Source organism: Sparus aurata, chromosome 8, assembly GCF_900880675.1.
Source record: "Sparus aurata chromosome 8, fSpaAur1.1, whole genome shotgun sequence".
NCBI lineage: Eukaryota > Metazoa > Chordata > Actinopteri > Spariformes > Sparidae > Sparus > Sparus aurata.
The window spans coordinates 7707930-7731032 of record NC_044194.1 but is presented as its reverse complement, the minus strand read 5'-3'; the positions used below and the strand labels follow the sequence as shown (position 1 = coordinate 7731032).

The following is a 23103-nucleotide window of genomic DNA, read 5'->3' as shown; positions in this document are numbered from 1 at the left end:
CAGTATAACAGGTGTAAATAATGAAAATGAAAGACGGCTGGATTCCATTTAGCTGCCTCAGTTTCAGGTCCCTGATATTGTGCTGCTCTCTCGACTCATTTGTATTCTGTCAAGTCAAGCTGGAGTCACAATCTCACATCTCTGGTTCCTGAGCTCTTGAATCTTAAGTGTATTCTGCCTCTCTGCTGTGACGATCATGGGAGGAAATGACACACACGTTGAGCTAAAGATGTATTTAACCAGTGTTGTAACACAGTAATTCATTTATATCCAACAGGAACAGGGTTTGCCACCTACAGAACATGAACTCGACACGTCAGGCCATCATCAGTTTGTAATTCTCACCTTTTCTCCCCATCCTCATTAATTGTCCCCGTGATGTTTAACGCTGCAGTGTGCGGAAAGAAGATACGTATTTTCCAATGTTTTCCATTTCCCTGTCATAGCTAATGATAGTGATCATCGCCTCTGAGCGTCACACAATCTATCTGTTCTCAAAACCTGTAATTAGTTCCTCTTGTGCAAGTGATTAGTTTGAACCATCGGCTCCATTTGTGTGATAAATGCCGCCATTGTATTTCAGGTACTTACCATGTTTTGGTTTAGTTCAGTCATTAACTGAGCGTGAGACATTAGTGCCTTTTATTTTGTTTTAATTTTCACATCTATTCACAAAAATTCCTCCCTGAGTAGCTCTCTGAATCAGACGCTACGTAATTAAATCTGCTCCAAGAGGATCCAGCTGGTCGTATGACAATCTTTATCTCTTTTCGCTCGATTGATGCATCCTGTCTGTCTCTGATCATGAAGTCCTAAAAATACCCCCCTGTCCCTGGATTACTGTAATCCAGAATGTGTGTCTGTGTCTGTGTCTGTCTGTCTGTGTGTGTGTGTGTGTGTGTGTGTGTGTGTGTGTGTGTGTGTGGATGTGTGTGTGCTAAAGATCCTTATTGAACTGAACACTTTGTTTCGTTTGGGGCAGCAGGCTAAAGGTGAGTCACTAATGCTGCAGGAAACAGTAGCCGCTGCCTCTCCTCTCTCAGATAATTGAGACTGTATTTTACTGATTTACATCAAACGCCTCGTTCCGTCACTCTTCTCTCATCGCGGTGACAATAAGTGAACGGGTCCACCGATAAATCATCAGCGTCTGGAGCCAACCTTGTCCTGAGGAGGTGTCAGCACGTCAACGTGTCTGTCTTTGTATTCTGAGAGAATGCTGCGATCGATCGATAAACTCAGACTCGGCACGCTGAGATTAGTGTAATACACCTTTAATGTAATAGACACAGTAACACAGTGATGTACAGCACAGAGGAGCGGTCGAGACAAAAGCAATTTAACAGCCATTAGTGTGAGAGATTAATGAGGAGATCGCCACACCCAATCTAATCTAATGACACCACTCATTCTCCTGTATTAGCAGTGTGTGTGTGTGTGTGTGTGTGCGTGTGTGTGTGTGTGTCTCCTGCTGATAATCCATTGGTTGATGGTGCATCTGAGAATGACAGATGGCCCGTTCAGCCTATACGCTGCAGGCCCCTGTGTGCTCAGGTTAAAGGCAGTGTTAGCAACCAGGAAGTTCAGGATTGTGAGTGTGTGTGTGTGTGTGTGTGTGTGTGTGTGTGTGTGTGTGTGTGGTGCGTGTGTGTCCTGGCCTCCTCCTCCTCCTCCTCCTCCTCCTCCCTGTCAGGGATTCTCCCTAAAGAGCTTTGATGCCTTCCCTGCATCACTACACGGTCTAATCACTCGTACCAGCTGTCAGCGCGTCGGCCTCCCTCCTTCCTCTCTCCTCGTTCTCCACTGGCACCACTTAACCTCACATCCTCCGCAGTCAGCCATAATGGACTCTCACAGCGTCCATACTGAAACATGATGAACGTATATCAGACGCTCATCGCTCCGACCGCTCGGTCCCACCAAAGAGACGCAGATGGTGGACTTACTAAATAATGGACTCTTGCCATTTATCGTCTATCATCTCCTCATTCTGTTTTCCTCCTGGCCTCACATTTTGTCTTTATTCTCACACTTTGCTACAACATAATGTTCCTAATAATGCACCTTGTAAATCATTAATTATAACAATTAGAAGTGAAACATTTAAATCCAAGATACAACTTTAAAGGCTGCAGTGCATCAGCGGATAAATCCGACACGTTGTAGTGCATCATTCTTGCACAGGGTGTCACTTTAATTCAGTGTTTTAAGACTTTTTCAGGATATTTTTTAACCGAATTTCAGTCTGATTCTTGGACATTTATCAAGGAATATGGTTGTGTGAGTTAAGTTTGGTCAATCTGCATTTTACCAAAAGATGATTGCAAGTATAAAGTAAGAAGACGGTGTTAGTTTCAGTCGTAGGTTCCAAGAAATGTGGATACGACTCAGAAGGGCTTGACTCATTACGACAACAATACATTATAAAGTGGATAAATCAGATTAGATAAAATGTTTGTGGCAAGACCTCACAAATCCAATGAATTATTCATTGACTTTTAAGGCCCAACATGTATTAAATTGATTTTAGGACTTTGAAAGGGCCTGCAGGCATCCGTCAACTCTAACTGTGCCACAGATGTTCAGCATTTTTGGAAACATTCTGCTTTACCAGAAGGTTTCAGGGCCACAGTCGGGATTTCAGGAATACTGAGGTGTTTTTCTGAATCTTCTATTAATCTAAAATGTTGTGTTTCAAAATTATATTAACATGTTTCATGTCAGAGTGTATGTCAGAGATAATCACTGGTATTGGTCGATATTATTCTGACGCCAGCGGTTTTCTTAATCAAAATAAACAAAAGAGGTGACCAGCAAGGGATCATGGGAGCTGCTGATGTCTGATGGACGAGGTAATGTTTTAAAGTTTATTCACAATGTGTTCAGTCACATTCGCTGACCTCCTTCATCACACATGACTCCTGGAAATAACAACAGTCCACAAAACGCACCGTTACCTTCAGTAAATTAGGATTTTTTCTGTGAGTTTAAACATTGTTAAAACATTTGAGATAATGTAGGCAAACACCTAAAGAAAAACAATTGTGAAATTTGAGTTTTTTTTATACATTTTAATACAGAAATGTCACATATCATATGTTTAAAATGAAACACTGTGTACAGCCCGAAAAAGATAAAAATGACGCTTTAATGACAAACGTTTGAGTAGTTTTCTTATTTTGTCTTGTGAATGTGAACATTTAAAAAAAAAGCACTGTGTGTCTGCGTCTGGTCATGATAATAAGAGTCGACAAGATAATAAGTTAATTCCATGACAGGAGAGATTTGATGATCTCTGCAATTAGCTGGAATGAAATAAGTGCATATATCGACATCGGCATCTGCAAACTTCCAAAATGAGTTGGATAATATCCGGTTAATCTGCACAAGTTCAATACTTTCCCAGACTTCTGACTCTGAGCTTTGACTGATCGGGGAACGTAAACTCCTCGGGTCGTTAAAACCTCTCAAATTCCCAGAAATAATGAATGTTGAATGTTACTGTAACAGTTTATCATGATGGTTTAATGGTTTGACGCAGCGCTGACATCACTTATGTTGAACCTCTTTGGCGCCTCGACGTGACTGAGCTGGATCAGGTTGCAGCATAAAAGTGAGTTAGCCGCTGCTGCTAACTGCTAACACGCCGAGGCTTCACAGCTCCAGGCCCTCAGCTGGGGGCTTCACGGCCAAAAACACTTAAGAACAACATTGATTTATTGAATTATTGATCGGGGTGGATGATGGTCAACTCGGTGCTTAATGGCGCGTGTATAGATTTATGTGTCGCGGGCAATTGGTCAAGAGTTTCCTTTGGTTCATACCTTCAGTGTGATCTTCCCGGCTGAGACGACCCCGAGGGGGCATCATACATCTGAAAGGAGAGACAGGCAACACAAAGAGGATTTAAAATCTCCGGGGATGTTTTTTGTCCTAACCAGCAGATTTACTGGACTTCCTGCACGTGGCTCATTTTGATCTCCTTCCTCTCAGAAACCGCCAACTTCTTGCATCCCTTGCAGAGTTTCTCTGATGTTCTGCGACTGCAAGAACGCTCAGGGGGGGATAATCGATTCGGACCCCTCACTGCTCCGCCTGCAGCCACTCACACACACCCAACAACCACACCCGTGTTCTCCTACAATAAAAAACAAACCCTCCTCCCCCTGTGATGAGTCCTGCCGTGGTGGCGGGCAGGTCAAAGCTCTCTGGCAGTTGTTGGCAAGTCTAGAACCACCGGATCCTTCCAGCCCACCAGAGTGAGTTCTACCATTGCCAAACACTGTGGGAGAGCGCACCACATCTGTGTGACGAGCAGGGCTCGGGTTACGCGCCATGTTTCGAGCCTCCATGGCAACCAATGATATCTGAGATGGGACAACGCAAATCGATCAGATCCATAGCTCATCCTCCCGTCTCTCCTCTCACAGACAGACGAACGTATTCTCCAAGCAGCTGCGTGTCTCTCTTGTCCCATATTGGCACTACACATGATTGCTCAAGCGAGGAGAAACAAAGCAAAAATGTGCTAGTGCCAAAATGGGCGAAGAAGACGGTCGAACGCCAACCGGGTTGAAGCAGATTGGGATGTAGGCAGTGTGGTTCTGTCTCTACTCTGTTTATGGCCCTATGGTAATTCACTGATAGTGTGCTGTGACAGTGAATTCTACCAGTGCCATACACAGAACAGGAGGAGATACGACTGGAGCCCGACGCCAACACACAATGTCAAACACAGAGCTGTCCGTGACTTCCTGTAAAACTCCTGCCGACCTCTGTAAAGGTCGGGGAGCACGCAAGAGTGGAAATAGGCAGTATCAGAGTCAGCGGCGTCCTTCCCCTCATCTCTGCGTTGTAGTAAAGTAAATCCAGCCACGCCATCTGCTACACACGGGCCTGTAGTGGGAGAAAATCTCCGCGTAAATTAGCACCTATTCATCCTTATTACAGGATTATTGTGGGCCTCGGTGTTTTGGGACTCAAGCGGCCTCCGTGATGTGGTGCCTGCTCGGTGTGGAGGAGCAGGTCTTCTGCTGCTGCTGCTGCCCGGATTGATTCTGGCTGTAGGGAATGATGCGCTAAGTGATTTTTGAGATGCTCCAAATGGCTCCCAAAGCAGGGCTCATCTTTCCGTTTCCGGGAGAGATCAATAGAGCAAAAAGCATGAGAGAGACAGAGAGAGAGGTAAAGAGAGAGAGAGAGTAAACAGAAATATGCTGAAGCTGCTGCGTTTGGTTGGAAGTTGTTTTTTTTTAGTTGCTCCTCATGTCTTGGTCGCTTTTTCCTCTCGGTGACAGCCACATTGTCTGGAGTGATAATCTGACAGTCTAGACATTGATGGTTCAGTATTCTTCAAAACAGTAATTTCCCGTCAAATCCACCACATCTTGTGCGATCACCTGCTAGTTTTCTAGGATCTCCAAATCTTTACATTATGAAAGCAGAAATCAAAAGCGTTGTTTCCAAAGAACAGCTACTCATGTGTTGTATCTGTTTGTCCTGTGATGAGCCTGGCTAGAGGTCATAAATGCTCACAATAAGTATGAATGTCTGAATACTCTCCTTTTACAAGTAGATTTTGTTTGGATTCTTACCTTATAAATGATCCAATATCCTCAAAGCTCACAACAAAACTTTAGTTCTCTCAAAAAATACAAGATGAAACTTGCTTGTTGAGCCTCCAGGAGCAGAATATCTCCACAACCAGACGTTTTTTGTAATTGAAAAAGGAGAAAACAACCTCGAAGTGGTCTCCATCTGGATGACCTGATGACTTTTCTCTTGCTCCGCTCTGTGCCAGTTTACCCTCCATACCTCCATCTCTCCGTCCCCCGCGGCCCCCTGCTTGTTTAGGCTGTATGGCAGGGGATTTTAGTGGACAGGTAATTAGTTGGTAAGCATCTTAACCCACTGGCAGTATAGTAATCCAAGCTTCCCTCCTCCCTCTCCGTCTGCTGCTCCTGTATCTACGCATGGCCTACGGCACATTTCCCCCTGCGCCCTTTTACGCACAGGACGCGCACTGCAGTGGCGACGACGACGATGGACTCCAGTGATGCCCAAATCAGCCTGCATACGTCAGACAAAATCAAGATTACGAGCAGACGAAAATAAAGTTAATTTAGTGCGACACAAGCCGGAAATAAAGCACTCACGACGATGTGTGCTACTTTAAACTTTAAAGATTAAGGACTTGCCGGACGCAAAGCTCTCAGCTCCTTTTCTAAAATTTTACACGCTACGAAATAAAAACTCCTGACGTTTTTTTGCAGACCTACCAGCATCTTCCAGCGGGTGTGGCGCCCTGCTGCTGCAGCTCCACGGGACTCAAAAGTTTTTCTCCGAGCGCAGGCCTCCTCTGTCTGCCTGTCTCCGCTCTCCGCTCCTCGTTATATATACGCGCACCCAGAGGTCCCTCCTGGGCTCATTTACCTGCTGTCGGTGATTATTAGACAGATTGCAGGTGGAAAAAGAGGCATCATCCTCTCAGCTGCACGGGAAGCCGTCAGAGTGGGATGGGGCAGGTTTGGGTTACGGCTGTTTCAAAGTTGACGCTGAAATCCACCCGCGCAGCCTTTTGTCCTCTCCATACATTATGAAGGAGGCGCAGCCGGCCAGCAGCGCTGCGCTCCGCTGCTGCTGCTGCTCGACTTACTCTCACATAACTTCACTCAGCAACCACTAACGCCTAAAACAACCGATACGTCTATTTTATTACTCATGACACTCATTATTTCCCCTTTTTCGATGGTTATACAGTTTTAAATCTTCTTAAAAAGTAGCTCTACACTGCAAATATTAACTGTACTGAGCCTGAAATAACACAAATATTAATAAAATATCTTTACCTCAACCATCAATGGATCATATTCTAATCATCCATTCTAATCTGAGCAGAACACAAAATAAAAGATGTGAATAAAATATGCAGGAGTGTGTAATCCCATTTTTTTTTTTAAATGTTAAAATCAACATGTGATAATATTAAAAGTAATAATGAGTTTCTGGAGAAAATAATCCCGGTGATCAAATGTCTAATCTGCCTCACTGAGTGTGTCTTCACCCTCCAGCTAAATTAAACCGATGCTGAAACAAGAAACCTGACTGCGCTCCTGAGGAGGCTGAACGGCCACACAACTATGAATATTTCATAAGATGATTATGAGCTCCTGTTTTCCTGATGAACAGCGTCATACTCCAGCATCGCATGCAGGAGGGCTGCCTTCATTCATTCATTCATTCATTCATTTACTTACTTAGTTACTAACTAACCCAGTAGGAATCTAATTGGAGAGGACATGGATAACATTACCACCATCACTACGGGTTTGGCCATTTGAGAAGACATGTTCAAAATTAACAAAGTGCTCAGAAAAACATTTGCACATTAATTGAACTTTGGACAAATGCAGTATCCAAACTGAAGAGGCTGAAATGTTTTAAAGAAGGGATGAACTAAACTACAAATGTTTTTTCTATAGATGTGAGAAGACAATGTCACAAACGTCACATCATCATGAATGTACCAGTTTTTACAGTGAAAATGTTAATTGTGATGCAAATCTGATTATTCTTTTCTTCATGAATCTTATCAGTCACAATATCCGTCAAAAATAATAGTAAAATGTTTCTGAAGAAATATCACGCAAGAAAAAATGCTTATAGTTATGAGATGGTCAAAGTCAAAATCATCTTGAAAATGTCTAAAACCCAAATCCTAATTTGAAATAAACTGTATTTATTTTATTTTCATAATTTTATATGTTTTAATTAAATGAATACATTTTTAATTTTACCATGAGCTGTTTTTATTTCATCATGACTAACTTTCCATCTCTTTTTTATTTTCCTGTCGTAAACGGCTCTTTGCTCACTCCGCTCTCACCTACAGGCCTATTTCACAGCAGACATCTTGACCTGGAGGAAAATAACAGGCTGGAAATATTTATATGTCGTGTTGTTGTGAGATGTCATAAGTGTTGTTCTTCCTGGTTTTAAATGCTGCATTACAGTAAAGAAACATAATTTTCCGACCTTATCAGACTTATATATAGTTCTTATATTTTGCCTTTACTGACAATTATATGCACATTACCGATGAGTAAACTGTCATTGTGTCAAAGACGGTCATATTATGCTTTTGGCCTCTTCTTTAATTGTGTTACGCAGCATTCCCACAGCTCCTGCACTTCCTGAATCACCTGGTTTGGAGTCGAGCCTTTACCACAGTAACCTCTTTGTGTCACTATGTAACAGGAGTTATAATATATATATTTATACTGTGTGGTTATCAGCTGAGTGGCTTTATTTTGGATCACACTACCTTGTTCAGCATGACCTTCCCTACTCTGATTGGCTACATCTTGCCTATTGAGTAACTCTCATCAAAGACTGAAAAAAGGCGAGTTGTCTCACTCTGTATATAAAACAGGCTGTTCAAGACACAGTATGAAAAGGCGTGCTGCAGCAATGCACAATATGAGACAAATAATTTGTTTTTTGAAAATTAAAGTATGTAAACCTGTTCTACTAGAACACCTTAATAAAAGGATGAATCTGAAAACTAGCACAATACGACCTCTTTAACACCTGAGGGCTTTCTAAATGTCATCCGCACAATATTTTGTAACATCAATATCCAGGTGTTTTACTAAAAAAATACCATGATAATCGATTTTGTTGACCAGTTCAGCATTGATGAAGAACCTCTGAGGAGATCTCATAGTAGTGACATTATTTTAATTAGCAATGGCTCTGCTTTAATCAAGTATCTGCAGTAACTTATAACAGTGTGCCAACATTAACACTACCAGCGCCCAGAAACTGAAGCAGCTAAATGGAATTCAGCCTTTGTGTATTTGTATTACAAAGCCGCACCTGTGCTTTCCTTCCTGTGACACGACAAAAGGCCTGCTGACACACATTAAACCAAGACATGAAAAATTAATATGCAAGAATACACAATTTCCTACAGATACAAGCCATGTAAAACAACTGTGCAATGTGATTGAGAAAGGATCTTTTTTCTTATAAATTTAAAGAATAAAAGATGTTGCAAAAAAAAAAAAACATTTACAACAAAAAGTAAATAAGTGAAGGTTCCTCTTAAACCTCTACAGTCTGTGAAACAGACAGATAGGACTGCCATCTAGTGGTCGGAGGAGGGACATGTTATTGTCATTTAGAGAGTTTGAATATTCCCAGAGTGACATCATTCTGCACCATCACATGACTTTAAATATGTTCCTTGTGTGAATAGTCCTGTGGAAACTAGATTCAACAACTCAAACAATTTGAGAAGCACCTTTGAATGACGTTTAAATCTTCTTGATAAATGGCAAAAAAAAGTTTTACTCAACACGTGAGGCAACCTGTAACCATGTCATACACACAAGCAAAGTACAGACATAAATCACATATTTTTTTGTTGTTTATTTCTTTCTTCAAGTTACAAGGGAAGCACATTTATTCATTTTTTGCTTTTTAAAAATCAGTGATATCTGGATTTTCTTTTTATCCTGGACAAAGGGCTTAAAAGACAAAAAATAAAAACATTCAAAGAAATTATAGGCGTCAAATATATGTGTCTCATTAATAAAAAAAAATACATAACACACTGATGAATCCAGATAACAACAGACGACAAGGCTGGACAGTGGTTTGTTTTTTGTTGCAAATGACAGTCCTAAGACCTACACCAACTTATATTTGGTTACTGAGGCCAATTACAGCCGTTTCAACTAGGGTCATTCAACAAATACATTTTAATGTCATGTCAAAAAACAACCTGTGACATGCTTGTTATGCCAAACTATGTTAATTCTCAAACAAAGGTAAACCCTCTTGCAAGAGACCAGAGAAAGATCCTGATATCATTTTGAAAAATAACAAAGGGGTTATTAATTAAAGTTTGGATTATAATCCAAGAAGCCTGTTGTGACCGGGCTAAAGTCAGAGTCATATTTTGTTTTCCTTCCCAGAAATAATACACCCTGCTCTGAAATGCCTGGAGTGCATCCTGCAAACATGTGTCAGGCTTTAAGCCCGCACTGAAACGCAGACCAGCGTACCATCGTGAAATTTAACAGGAAACTCACTCCAGGAACACAAATGTTTTCACTGAAAGCTTTTAAACTGAAAGTAACCTGTGCCTCAACTTGAGCTTTGAGATTTTGACACGTGGAGGAACATTATTCGTCCATCTTCTCTTTTTAACCTCAGACTCGAGTCTTTTTTCCTTAATCTGAGGAGGATTTCCTTGTTTTCTGAGAGGGTATAATTATGAAACTAAGCTTGTAGATCCATTATATTTTGGTCCCACCATTTTGAAAAGAAGAAAAAACAGGCCATCAACAGCATGAAAACGTAAATGCGGCAGTGTTGAATGGCTGAAACAAAGAGCACTTCTGTCCGACAACGTAAATGATCTTTTATGGACATATTTGCATATAAGAAGGGGGTGCAGGGGGTGCAACGTGTCTTTGGAGGAACTGATTCATCCCACAGACACAGAAGTTATTAACTCTCCTCATCTTTACAGGACAATTAGTCTTTAAACTAGTGTGTTATATAAGTATTAAACCATACATAATGATAGGATTCACCACCCGCAAAAAAAAACTAAGTATCCCTACGCAAGTCAAACACCTATTATAGTTCAACACAAGCAATAGGCAAAGTTAAGAAGTTCAATAATTCAACAAGGACCTGGATAAACCCCACCTGCACACAGGTGTCCTCCCCATGTCTACAGCGTTACAGCTCCACAAAGCCCTACACAACTTTACTTCTGTGTCATGCCACAATATACAAAGATACTCAGAGAATGACAAACACTTTCCTAAAACGGAGAGGAGGAGGAGGAGGAGGAGGAGGAGGAGGAGGAGGAGAGGGAGGAGGAGGGGGAGGAAAAGGAGAAGGGAGGAGATGGGTGTTGAAGGGAGGAATCAGGAATGTGCTCCTGATCTGTGTCAGCGGTCAGTACAACACAGGTCATCAATACGCCATGATTCCCTGGATTACATTCATGCATTCACACACACACATACATACACACACACTGTGGCATCGTCATGGTTGATGCATTTGTTGTTTGATGGCGTGTGTGACGTGTCAGCAGGTTTGCAGTCCTGTCAGAGAGGTTGCGCCTGTACCATCTGTACACGATGAACACGTGGCGGCGCTGTGGCCTCCTGGTCGTCAGCTCCTCGGAGGCGATGATTGTAACGGCGACTCCTTCAGGGAGGGGCAAAATCAAAAAATCAGTTGAGAGTCCACGTTCTTTTGAAGCTGACACCGCTCAGAAGTGGTGGATTGTCATCCTGCGGTCCTCTGTCGGTGATGACTCACTTAAATGTCAAATTAACGCGGAAAAAACTGGTGACAGCTACGCATGTTGCAGCTGAAGAGGTGGTGAGTTGTGGCTTGTGGAACCAAAAATGTAAACAGTTTTGTTTGGACGACGGTCCTCCTGCCTCCAGCGCTGGTCTCCCCGCTGGAGATCATGGAAATGAATGATGCACTCCTTTCTGATCGAAACAGGCTCTCGGGGGCAAAGGGTAGGTGGTCGTGACTTCCTAAATAAGAGTTAATATTCTGCAATATCATACTGCAAATCCTTGTGTCACAATAAAAATCCTTGTGTCGCTGTAAAAAATTGTCTTGTTTAAATATGAATATAGTACTGAGTTTCTGCTCTTTAGGAAACAACAGTCTGTTGTGAGGCGAAGGGGGACGGGGTCTTCCTCCCTTCACTACAACTCCATGTCCTGAGCCTCGTCCTCCGAAAAGTCTGACATGGAGCTCTCGGAGGAGGAGTCGCCCCCTCCCTCCTCCTGCTCCTTTAGAGCCTCCTCCGTGGCATACCTTTGGATGTACTCTGAAAAAAGAAAGACAAGGAGATATTAGGACATATTTCAGGAATTTATCTGTCAAACTTTCTTTTTCTTTTGCACAGTAAAATGGCCACAGAATAATGACACCATCAGTGACTCCACCATTTCCATTGGCTCTCTATTTTTCACCCTGCTTTCACCATGTAATTTTGTCTGCCACCAGGCAGAAAATCTCCCAGGAAAATGAAGGCTGAGTGGCGAGATCCAGTCAGGCTCTCAGCGAGGCACAGTTTCTATCTGCTATAGACTAAACTAATGAATAAACTCACTTGTTTGGTAGTTGCTACACTAGAGAAAACAGATAGCGATCCATCCGTCTTTGCAACTCGGCACCAACAAGAATACCCTTATAAATGGTGGAGGGGGGGAAAGTTGTCTGCTTCCACTTTAAGTCTTCTAAATACTAATGGAAAGTTCTGAAATCTATATTTCGATGACTACTGAGCAAACACAGTCGTTTCCATCAACCTGATTTTATGCACATTTTCAATTTGTGCATAATAAAAATTAAATTAAGTGTTTACACTCGAGCCAAGAGGAAGAGTTGAACATATCAGATCTTTGTGGAGCGATGAAGAGAATGTACAGTTCCTCAAATTCATACATGAACACATATCTTCAACAGTTTCCCTATTGTTGTTTTCCAAAACGTGATGTTCGACAGGCTCTTCTTTGTCTTTTTTAACTTGCCGCAACCTTTTCTTCTACAGTGTAAAATGGCACCCAGCTGGATATGAACATGTCAACAACATTCACTAAACACTTGTGGATTAAAAGTGCCATTAACGCACTGAATCCAGAACAAGCAAGTATGTGGTCTTTAAGGTGGGCTCGTTTTGCGCAACCATTACCATTGTCATCTTTTTTTTAATGTTAACATCTCACTCGTCATGTCAGATTGTCAGTGTAAGACGCCGGTGTGCTACCTTTGATCTTGTGTTTATAATCCTCCGGTCGGTGCAGGTACATGGCCGCCGCGTCCCCGTTCAGAGGGTCGATGGGGTTGGGGTAGGCGAGCAGCTGAGGGAGGAACGACTCGAAGATGTTGGTGAGGTCTAGTAGATGTGGGGAGAAAGATCAGTCAGTACAAATAACTACACAGTTACAGCTCTCATTACTCCATCATGAGTGTAGCTACGACATCATCCACTAGAGGGCTCTCTTGTGATGAAATATTCAAACAGCTGTTTGGCTGCATAACTGCACTGTTTTCTGGTCATGTGTCATCAATCTCAGCACTCAGAAGTGTGAGCAAAGACAGAGATGTACATCGTCTACATATGCTGCTCTATATAAACACATCATACCGACTATATTGAAAAATTATAACAGAATAACATCCAACTCTGTAACCACACAGGATGCGTTCAGGAAAAGTGTAGGTCACAAATGTTTTCGCCGTGCTCAGAACAAAAAAGAAGAAAATACCAAAAAAAAAAGGGCGTATAACATGTTAAAATGCAGCTGTACTTCAGAAAACAATGGGTGTCAGTATTTCATCAAGTGTTAGTACAGGAGTAAGGGAAGTCTCACATTGATTTAACATGAAAATAATTTTAGAAGTTACATAATTAGTAGAAAAAGGCTGCAGTCTCCAACTAAATCATCTGTTTTGATGCGGTCTGTCAGCTGAAAACAATTTGCAGATACATGATTAAACAAACCAAGGATATCTAAAGGGATGACCTTCATGTTGAAACTCACTTTGTTCAGTATTATGTTGTTAAGGTTTCAGTCACACCTTCACAAAATCTAAATGTTACATCAGTCTAGACTCAAACACAGCTGCTGGCTGTATTCTTCCATTTGTCCAACGGTTAGTCATCGCAGCTGAAGATTATCATCGGTGCTAACTACTCATCATACCGGTGTCACACTGCCCCCGCAAGACACACAAATACTTATCAGGGGGTTTTTTACGAACACAGCACGTGTAAAAACAAACAAAGCTGCGGATCAAAAGCAGGCTGAAGAACAGATAAACTTCATTTGTCTCTTGGCTGTCCCTCTTCTGTTATACAATCCTGACACCCTTTATCTTTCTTTACAACAAAGAGGGGCTTCAGTTTGAAAACAAATGCACCTTTTTTCATGAAGTCCTATGCAGCAGCTTTTTTTTTTTTTTTTTTTTTTTTTTTTTTAAATCAGATAGCTTTCAATATGAGTTACAAGCCAATTAAATGAACTATGAGTTATCACATTTAATACACGTAAAAGCCAAGTGTTCTCCCTAAGTATAACACTTTAAACTTAATGTCTCCCTGATCGAGGGGCCTCCTTAAGGATGAAATCGCAGAATCTCTGAAAAGGTCTCTAAATTGAGGAAAAAGGGTATGGCATTTACTGGATTATGAGGTTTAACAGCAGTTAATTTCTACAGTAAAGTCGACAATGTCGTGGTTAAAAAGGGTCTGAAGTGCCTTGCTGAGTTCTTTTGAGCAAATTTAAGGTAATACTTAAGTATAAGACTGAGATAAGGAAACCTTTACTGGGAATTTACTGGGTAATTTTCACTTGAGGTGATTTTTGCAGCTGGCCTCGGGAGACTACAACCTAAACCTGAGCATAGCTGACAGAAAGTGTGGAAGAGTTTAACAGTCACTGTGACACCAACTTGAAGAACAGACACAAAGTGAGAAAAATCCCCTTCAGGTGAGCGAGTTCACCCGTCTCTCAGCCTCAGGACCTTCTTATCTGTCCGTGCTCAATGCATGACCTCAATACAAGCAGCGGTTATCACTGAAGTGTAAGCTGATTAAACCGATAAAGATGCTCTGCCCGGAGCTGCACTGCAGAGGTACAAGAGGCTCACTTTGTGTGTGTTTTCTGTATTGACCATTCCTGCCAGTCAGTTTAAACAAGAGACCGATGAAACTCCATGAACCCGTGACTCACCGTAGAGAGCCGTCCATGTCTGGTTAATGACATCTAAACACACAGTTCCTGACCTGCAAAAGACAAAAACACTGTGAGGACAACACAATAGCCTACTTATGGTTGTCAAAGCAAAGCAGTGCGCAGAATGAGGGGGAAAAAAAAAAACATCAACTTCTTCTTAACTGTGTGAATCATCTCCACACGTCAAACAAGAGGATGTGCTACAGGAAATTATGAAAATATTTGTACTCAAGCCCGTTGTTGCTATAAAAACCTGTTTCAATCTTGGCTATACTGACTGGCTAAATAAGAGCCAGTGCAGAGAGATATTTAAAACTCTGTACGTCTACTTACGCTTCATCGATGTTGGGATGAAAGATTTTATTCATGAATCCTGTAAAAAGAAAAACAGATGAAAAACAAGCAGGTTTTAATCATCGTAGAGTATGATTTCCTTAAGGAGATTTCACGGTTTCACCACAACACTTGTAAAAATAAATATTTCAAACCTATTGATGGTGATTTGAAGGGGTATTTATCTGGTAGGTCCACTCGCACCTTCCACACACCTCCTTCATACGCCGCTGCAAAGAGAAGACAAACCAACTGATTGATTCCCAAACTACATAAAACAGTACAAACCCAATGAGAGGGAGGATACGTGTGAAAATCTGTAAATACCAAGAGGCACTTACTTCCTGGTGGTCCGTGAAACTTGACTACAAACTCATTGAGACCGCTGAGGATGGTGACCTCGTGCTTGCTTTCGATGCTGACGGCTGGTTAAGGAAAAGGCAGCGACCAAAAAAGAAGCAACAGGAGACGCGGAGAGAATTCAAACATGATCAAACAACAAAAAAAGATGCCGCAGTGCTGTGTCTGAACTGATCCAAAAACTGCCTCTCTCTCTCTCTTTTTTATGTCTGGGCAGAGATCAAACTAATAGGATCAATAACATGAGCAACAGCAGTGAGATGAATAATGCACACGAACTCCACCAACACACAACTGTGTCTCCTGAGCAGCAAAACAACCTCACAGGATAACAACTTATCAAACATCAAGACAGCCGTAGAAACGCCAACAACCAACAGCTACATCATCACTTTTCTGATGGTTAAGGAGGAAGAAAAAAAAAACTTTCCAACTAACAAGCAAAGCTGATCAATTTAGCATCACAGATCATTAATCCCTATACACAAACTCAAAAGGGAAATGATGGCAGAGACATCAGTGGTGGGTGTATCAAACATTATGAGGCTGTGTCTGTTCTGCCTCCGCCCAGCTTACTGACTGACGGGAACTTTCATCTGTTTTCTCAGGTAACTTCAGAGCTCGATGGTGAAGGGGGAGGATGTGTCATAATCACAGCGTGCGGTGACAGCAGAGCGTATTCAATCAACGACTGCGCCAGTCTGACACAATGACAGACCGAGAAACAAAACCCTGCAAAAACCTCACCAGCAACCGTCACGCCCCGTTTCATCATCCTGTCATAAATCCTTCTGTCATCTCTCGCCCCACCATCTAACCAAGGTAACGCAAGGATGCTAATTTAGCTCAACTGCTGGAGCTCAAAAAATAGCGCTACATAGCTTGATTGCATAACTGTCAGGAGGCAAAGCCACAGTAAACATCTACCAGAGGATGATGGTATAAAAAGCCAAGACACTCAATAGATGGAGGTTCGCAAACCACTGACAAAGACGACAGAGATGCACTAAATGTGATCCGAGGCAACGGGGCCTATAAATAAACATGTTATAGACTTGTGCAGTAAAAATGTGCATCTGTCTGTAATGCCTTTCCCCAAGGGTTGAGCACAGAAAACCCAAGCATACGCTCACTCGAGAGTAATGTTACTACAACAGGGAAGAGCTTTATTCTTTAAAAAAAGCTCTCAGTGCACTGTGGTTTAGAGAGGTTTGCGTTTAAGTTTTGCTCCACATTGAGTTTGTCCGATCTGAACCCATCAGTGCACTTAAACTACACATTAAAAAAGGACAAACTCTCCTGACCTGCAGTCAGAACATATGGCAGGACATTCTGCTGCAGCCTGATGCACACGTGTTCAACGTACACTGAGGTTCGTTTGTGACTGTACAGTAATCTGAGAGCAGCTATGACAGCTGTGGCGGCCGGCCAGCATCAACTGTGCTCTGTCACAGTGGTTCAGTCGCACATCTTTTGATTTAAAGCCACATCATGAAACTATGTATAGCATCCGGTGGTAAAACAGTGGTGCTACAGTCAAAAAGAAGCAGCAGCATGAACTGAAGGATCCCAACATGTTCGCACTGTGTAGTCTTTGTTTCCTTGTCTGCATTTTATTACGATGACAGTAAAACAAAACAATATTGATGACAATAAATAAGCTTATGTCGTGTTCTCTCTGTTTGCATCTTTTCATTGACATGATAGCACATTAACACTGTGCCTGTGGTACCTACCCCGATACTGCGCTGTCTTTCTATGCTCAAAAGTACAGAAATTAAATAAAATGGGGAAATTTACAGTAAAAAGGGAAGTGTAAAATTCTCAAACTGATAAATGTGACTCATGGCATCAACACTGATTATACTTTGAATAATTCCAAGTACATACTGGGGTGGGTTGGTGGAACTTTCTATTTTCAAACTGAAAAAGTTTTTATGTAAACTCAAACTTTTTCTATAACTAAAGTACTCTGCGTTTTAACCAGGTAAAGACTTTTTAACAGCCTGGCCGATTATTGGGGCCAATATTCTGCATTTTTCCAATCATCAGTTTCAGCGTTTTTTGCTTCTGATTGGCAATAAAATAAATGAATTTAAAATTCACTACTTTGGCTCTGATTCTTTATTATTTCTAGGTAGTCACCACTCTGCTCTCATTCAATGAGCTTCCCACAACACTATCTGACTGGTTACAAGTCACGTTTAATAGACTATTTACATTGCATAATCTGAATCTTGAAAATAACTAGTAACTAAAGTTATCCAACAAATGTATTAAAGCGAAAGTTTTAAGTAGCAGAAAATTTAAATATTTAAATAAAGTAAAGTACCTCAGTAAAGTACAGTACTCGAGTAAATTGTAGTTACATTCCATCACTGCCCCAGTGAGCAAACCACGTTCAAAAGATGTCAATTCTACATCATTTAAGAGCCAGAATTCATGTTTCTGCAACATCTTTTCATTGTTTTATTGACATAAGGCTCACCTGGTAGACTGTGTGCCCCACCGAGTCTGGGGGTGTGATTCCAACCTGTAGCTTTTGTAAAGTAAAATTTGTTCATCATGAAAACTTTCATTTTGAAACTCAAGAAGTTCTTTAGACAGCCGTAACTGAATTGACATGAGTTGATCTCTAATTTTGACATAATTCTTATTCAATAACTGAATCTGGGGTAGAAGTTTTTTTTTAAAAATGCAACCATAATGTATTCAGTTATGAAGGGCTGGACCGAGGAAAGGAGGGGCTCAGGTATAGAAGTACACTCCACAGAAAACAACACTAATGACACTGTTTGCATGTTTGTGATGGTGAATAAAAGTGCTGTTATTGTTCCTACAGAGGTGGAAAGTGACATATTTAACATAAAGTCTATTTCTGAGGCGTTTTTTGTGTGAAGCTGTTCAAATTGTGCTACAGGTTAAAGAGCGTGCTCGTCTATTTTGTCTACCTCTATGACAAAGTCAGCTTATTGGAAGGCTGAAACAAGCATGAACTTGTCCAACAGCTACATGAATTATAGGTATTTATAGATTATTATCAGTGTTAGCCTCTTATCCTGCACTTCATTTTGGTAAATGTTAAACGTCAAATAAATAACACATCCAGTACAGTCAGTTCACAATAGCACAGATGCCAGTTAAAACTAATACAGCAGTCCTGCAATAAATTCTCCTTTGATGACTTATGATGTTGAAGATTTGTTGAAATTCTTTTAGAGAGGAGTTGATTTTATCTTCTAAATGTTTCCCCCGTTTTTCTTAACCAAATCAAATCATCTGGACTCGGATGTTGAAAGTTGTATGCTCACTTTATGCTGCAACAATGACGATCTCTACTCTTGGTTTACACATCAGTTCAATTTGTTTGTTCAATTGTAAGTCTTCAAATTGTTGTTCTGTGTGACCCTAAAGAAAATAATGCAAATGACAGCAAAGATTCTCAGAACTGTTGCTGATGAATCTTGTATTGATCCACAAGCCAACAAACAGTTTCATCAGCAGCTGTCTGTTTGCTCTCCGGAAGCAACATGGACACAAGTCGTCCACCTCCTCAGCCTACAGCCCCTGTCCTGTTCCTGCCGTGGACTGGATGTTCCCAGTCCCCCACCCCCGCCTCATCCCTGCATGTGCCCCGTACAGCACGCTTGTTGTTCCTCGATCAGCTGTGTGTGAAGCTCCGCCTTCTACCATGTTCCGGATGGTAACAGGCTGACCAATCAGAGAGCAGCATCTCGCTGCAGGACAAAAACAAAACAATTCACCTCACGCTGTCAGAGATCCTTTCATGCAAACTTCAGCTGATCTCTGCGAATAACTGGCGATAACTCAAAAATATATATTCGACGATGGAAGAGGATTGTGAGCAGTCAACAAATAAAACACAGTGCGAGGCACTGCACCTCAAAGAGAGAGATGTTATGGAGAGAAAACACAATCAAAAAAGGAAAACATCCATTATTTTTTTTTGTTTTTTTTAGCAACGCTGAACTGAGATAATATGTAATTTCGTCTCCAGAATTTTTGGTCAGTAAGATTAGAATTTACATTTTGTTTATTTTTAATTTGCAACAATTCAAATGGCACAAAAGGTCAAAATGTGGCGTCCCTGTCGTGTAGTAATCTGTCGACTTTGCATTTGTCATTTGTCACACATCGTCTCCGTCGCGCTACATCGAGCCTGTTTGTTCTCCCTTGGTGATAGCATGCTACACAGCTAGCTTGCCTTTGACGATAACGTTACAAAACACACGAATAAACAAACGCGTCTTTCAAAAATGCTCCTGAAAACGTGAAAAAAGTCCTTGCTAACCCTTCGCATTGTGTTGTCAGTCCTGTGGGAGCACATTTAAATATATATTTTTTTAGCTAACGGGCTAACTTATCGCTTCCGAGCTAAAGCTAACACAACCGTCCAAAAGCGAACAGAGAGTTCAGCGTAATGTTGCGACATATTCCGTCGCTAATTCACGACTGATACAAAACAAGAAGAGCACTGCTAATGTGTTAGCAAAGCTAACGCTGGCTAACAGACAAGTGAGTTCACACAAATAACCCGAACTAAAACGTGTAGCTTCATCGCCATCCTGCTAACTTAACAGCGGACAAGCTAACGTCAGGGAACATTAACGCGAAAGTGTTCATCGTTACACACTTTTTCACCAAATCTGTTAACATCTCATAGCTGCTAGCCAACACACATCCTCATAGCAGCCGTCGGGAACAAATACTGCAATTCAACAAACATTAGAGAGCTGACAATTAACACAAAATGACACATTTGGGGGTTTTTTTGCTATCCGGGGCTGGTTGTTAATGTTCTGGAAAAGGATACAGTTTCACCACGTCGGTATCCATTCGCCTCTTGCCCGGACTTGGAGACGACATTTTTGTATTCCTTTCAGAAGTGATCTAAAAATACTGCGGCGATGAGGCTACCTCAACCTTGCAGCTTGAAAATACCTCACAAGCCCTCTGGACTGTATCAGCAGCCTTCCCACGATGTCCATAAACAAGATCCTAGCTGCAACATCGCCCACTTTGTTTTTTTCCTTCTGCTCTCAGCGGATCTTCAGTGTTTCCCCTGACCAGCTCTGCCTCGTTGCGTCCTGTCCTGAAGACTCTCTCCGCCTGTGACATCAACCTCCAGCGTCCACACCGCGGAGAGGAGGGGCCCGGGTGTAGAACTGCACCGCACAGAACACGCACACACTGTTTGTGTGTCGTTTGCGGTGGTGAATAAAAGCGCTGTCCTGTTCCTGCTGAGAGAGAAGTCGACATTTTAAATGTGCAGTTGATTTCTGAGGTATTTTAAGCGAGGCTGGTCGAATTGTGCTCAAATATAAAGCGCGTGCCTGTCTATTTTGTCTACATCTATGACGAAGTTAGCTTATTGGAAGGCTGAAACAAGCACTTAAAGGCCAAAGTTGTTTCTTCACAGTCACTCTGTGTCCAACAGATACATGAATTATACATAAAGATAATCGTCAGTTTTTGCCTCTTATCCTGTTCTTCATGTTGGTAAATATTAATTGTCATATACATAACATGTCCAGGACAGTCAGCTCATCTTTTATCTTCCAAATGTAACGCCCTGCTTTTTCTTTTAACCAAATCAAGGTTCTGGACTCTGATGTTGCTGCAAAGCCCTTGCAAGCATATTTTAATGTTTTTGGACACCATTGTCTTTGTGATGTTTATATATAGTACAGGTACATTTGGTAAGTTTGTTGTTGAGTCTCATTCCCAACTTCTCAAATACAGACGCTTTGGGTTGGTGGCTTGACCTAACAACACAAAATGTCCGTATTTGATGACCTGGGAAAGCCAAATCGTCAGTATTTGATGGGCTATCATACAAATTGGTCCTTCAAATATGTATTTTCCTTGAAATATTTGCAAATAGAGTAATTAAACAGTATTTATCAAAAGGTTTGTCAAAGACTTAGGTGCATATGTTTCACAGGGGTCATCCCTGAAGAAAAAAAATGCACTTTTTAAAAAAATAAGGAATTTGGAGTTTTGACAGGATTTTATATAACTGGAACAAATTCTCAGGGGATTCCCAACTTCAACCATTAGATCTGGCCAAAGCCATTTACTTAGTTTTACATTCATTTTATATTAATTTGGGTATGTGGTGCCCCAAATAGCGTGAATGCTGCACTCTATTATTAGCTCAGGTCACCTAAAATCCTCGCCCCCATACATTTCTTTGAAAGGAGACATACAGTAGCAGCTAAAATCTGTGTCGACAATAGTGTATTTGTGTAAATGGAAGCGTGCGTGCAAATGAAAACACACTTAAGGAATGCTGAAAAGTCAAATCAGCTGTATTCCCACAGTCTCACATGACCTGACATGAGTGTGTGGCGGTCAAAGTATGACCTCCTCAGGTCACGAGACCCTCGCTTGTCATCAGATGACAGTACCAAACTTTGTTCTGCTGCTAGAAATCACATCAACTCCAACCACATGCAAACAAGAGAGAGGAGAGAGCCGTGTGACAAAAACAAAATGTCATTACTGTTTGACAAATGTCTCTTAAATCTCTCTGTTTGTCTGTTGGCTGTGAAATGTTGTCACTGTTGTTAGTGTCTGTGCAACACATTGCTGCCAAACTGCACGGACATGACGAAGGTCTCGGTTAATTAAACTATGAATCACACTTTAGTCGAGTCATGAAACTTGACTCCAAACCTAAGGACACTGAAAACCTCTTGCATTGCAGGCTGTGTCCCTCAGGGTTAGATTTAAAGGTGATGCTGTAATGAGATCCTGTCTTAAGAAAGTTTTTAATGAACACCAAACAAACTCTTTCTGCAGGTCAAAAACCAAACGTGTTGTACTTTTTTGTGTACTCAGCTCAGCTAAAAATGTTGCTTTAAAGGCTTATAGTAAAATCTTTTTCAAGATGAATTTCCAATATCCAATTTCCAAAAGGTTGCTGAGTGCCAGAAGGTGTGTATAGGCCTTTCATTTCTCTGGGTTAATACAAAAGGAAACAGCTCTATGTGAAGTCTATCCTATAGATTTAAAACATGCAGAATTGATTAGACGGTTTAAAGTCCTGACCTCCATGAATCTGAGTAGATCACTGGCTGGAACAAAAGTTGATGACTCGTCTCCTGTTTAATCTCATTAACACAGCTGCAGCTCATTGTTCCATTTTCCTGGAGTGGCTTCATCTGCTGCCTGCTATCAATCTGTGGAGGAATCATTTGGAGAGGCAACGTGACATTAACCTTCCAACAGAGGAAGCGATACTCTCTGCTGACAAACCACCTGCATGAGGAAAACACGGATTAACATTTCAGCCACTGTTTCTACTGAGATAGCATCCTCACAATGCAGCAATCTACTTGAGATCCATGTCGTGTCATCCACCATGCTCCATCACAAGTTTCCTTCTGACTCAAGACGACACTTTAGGAGACCAGGAGTGCAATCCCAGTTTGCCTCAATTGTAACTATACTGTCTCGATGGGAAAGAGCCCTAAATGGTTAATATGATTGTTTGTGCATGAGGAAAACACTGGTGTGAGGTGTTTATAGAGTAAAAACGGTAAACAAAACTGAAAATAGTGTCTTAGATTCAGAGCTAGGACGATTAATACAG

The 23103-nt window shown here is 41.4% G+C and overlaps 1 protein-coding gene and 1 long non-coding RNA gene across 2 annotated transcripts; both read right to left on the bottom strand.

Annotated features, from left to right (window-relative positions):
• Window positions 1–3065: 3065 nt before the first annotated feature.
• On the bottom strand, window positions 3066–5830 carry LOC115586767 (uncharacterized). The gene is made up of 2 exons (XR_003984913.1): window positions 5595–5830; window positions 3066–3874 (listed from the first exon to the last, which is right to left on the bottom strand). It is a non-coding gene; the product is annotated as an uncharacterized LOC115586767 (long non-coding RNA).
• Window positions 5831–9530: 3700 nt separating this feature from the next.
• LOC115586762 (ubiquitin-conjugating enzyme E2 H-like) lies at window positions 9531–20647 on the bottom strand. Its single transcript, XM_030426101.1, has 7 exons — window positions 20320–20647; window positions 15467–15543; window positions 15281–15355; window positions 15126–15165; window positions 14790–14842; window positions 12821–12949; window positions 9531–11878 (listed from the first exon to the last, which is right to left on the bottom strand). The coding sequence occupies exons 1-7, from the start codon at window positions 20370–20372 to the stop codon at window positions 11754–11756; spliced, it is 552 nt and encodes a 183-aa protein (XP_030281961.1). The 5' UTR covers window positions 20373–20647; the 3' UTR covers window positions 9531–11753.
• Between the last annotated feature and the right edge of the window lie 2456 nt (window positions 20648–23103).

Bases quoted from the DNA above. Each gene is read 5' to 3' on its own strand.
- LOC115586762 (XM_030426101.1), bottom strand. From the start codon at position 20,372: ATGTCGTCTCCAAGTCCGGGCAAGAGGCGAATGGATACCGACGTGGTG. The intron at 15,356-15,466 runs GTAAGTGCCTCT...TTCTCTTTGCAG, and splicing joins GTTTCACGGACCACCAGGAA to CGGCGTATGAAGGAGGTGTG. The intron at 15,166-15,280 runs GTTTGAAATATT...TTCTTTTTACAG, and splicing joins CTTCAAATCACCATCAATAG to GATTCATGAATAAAATCTTT.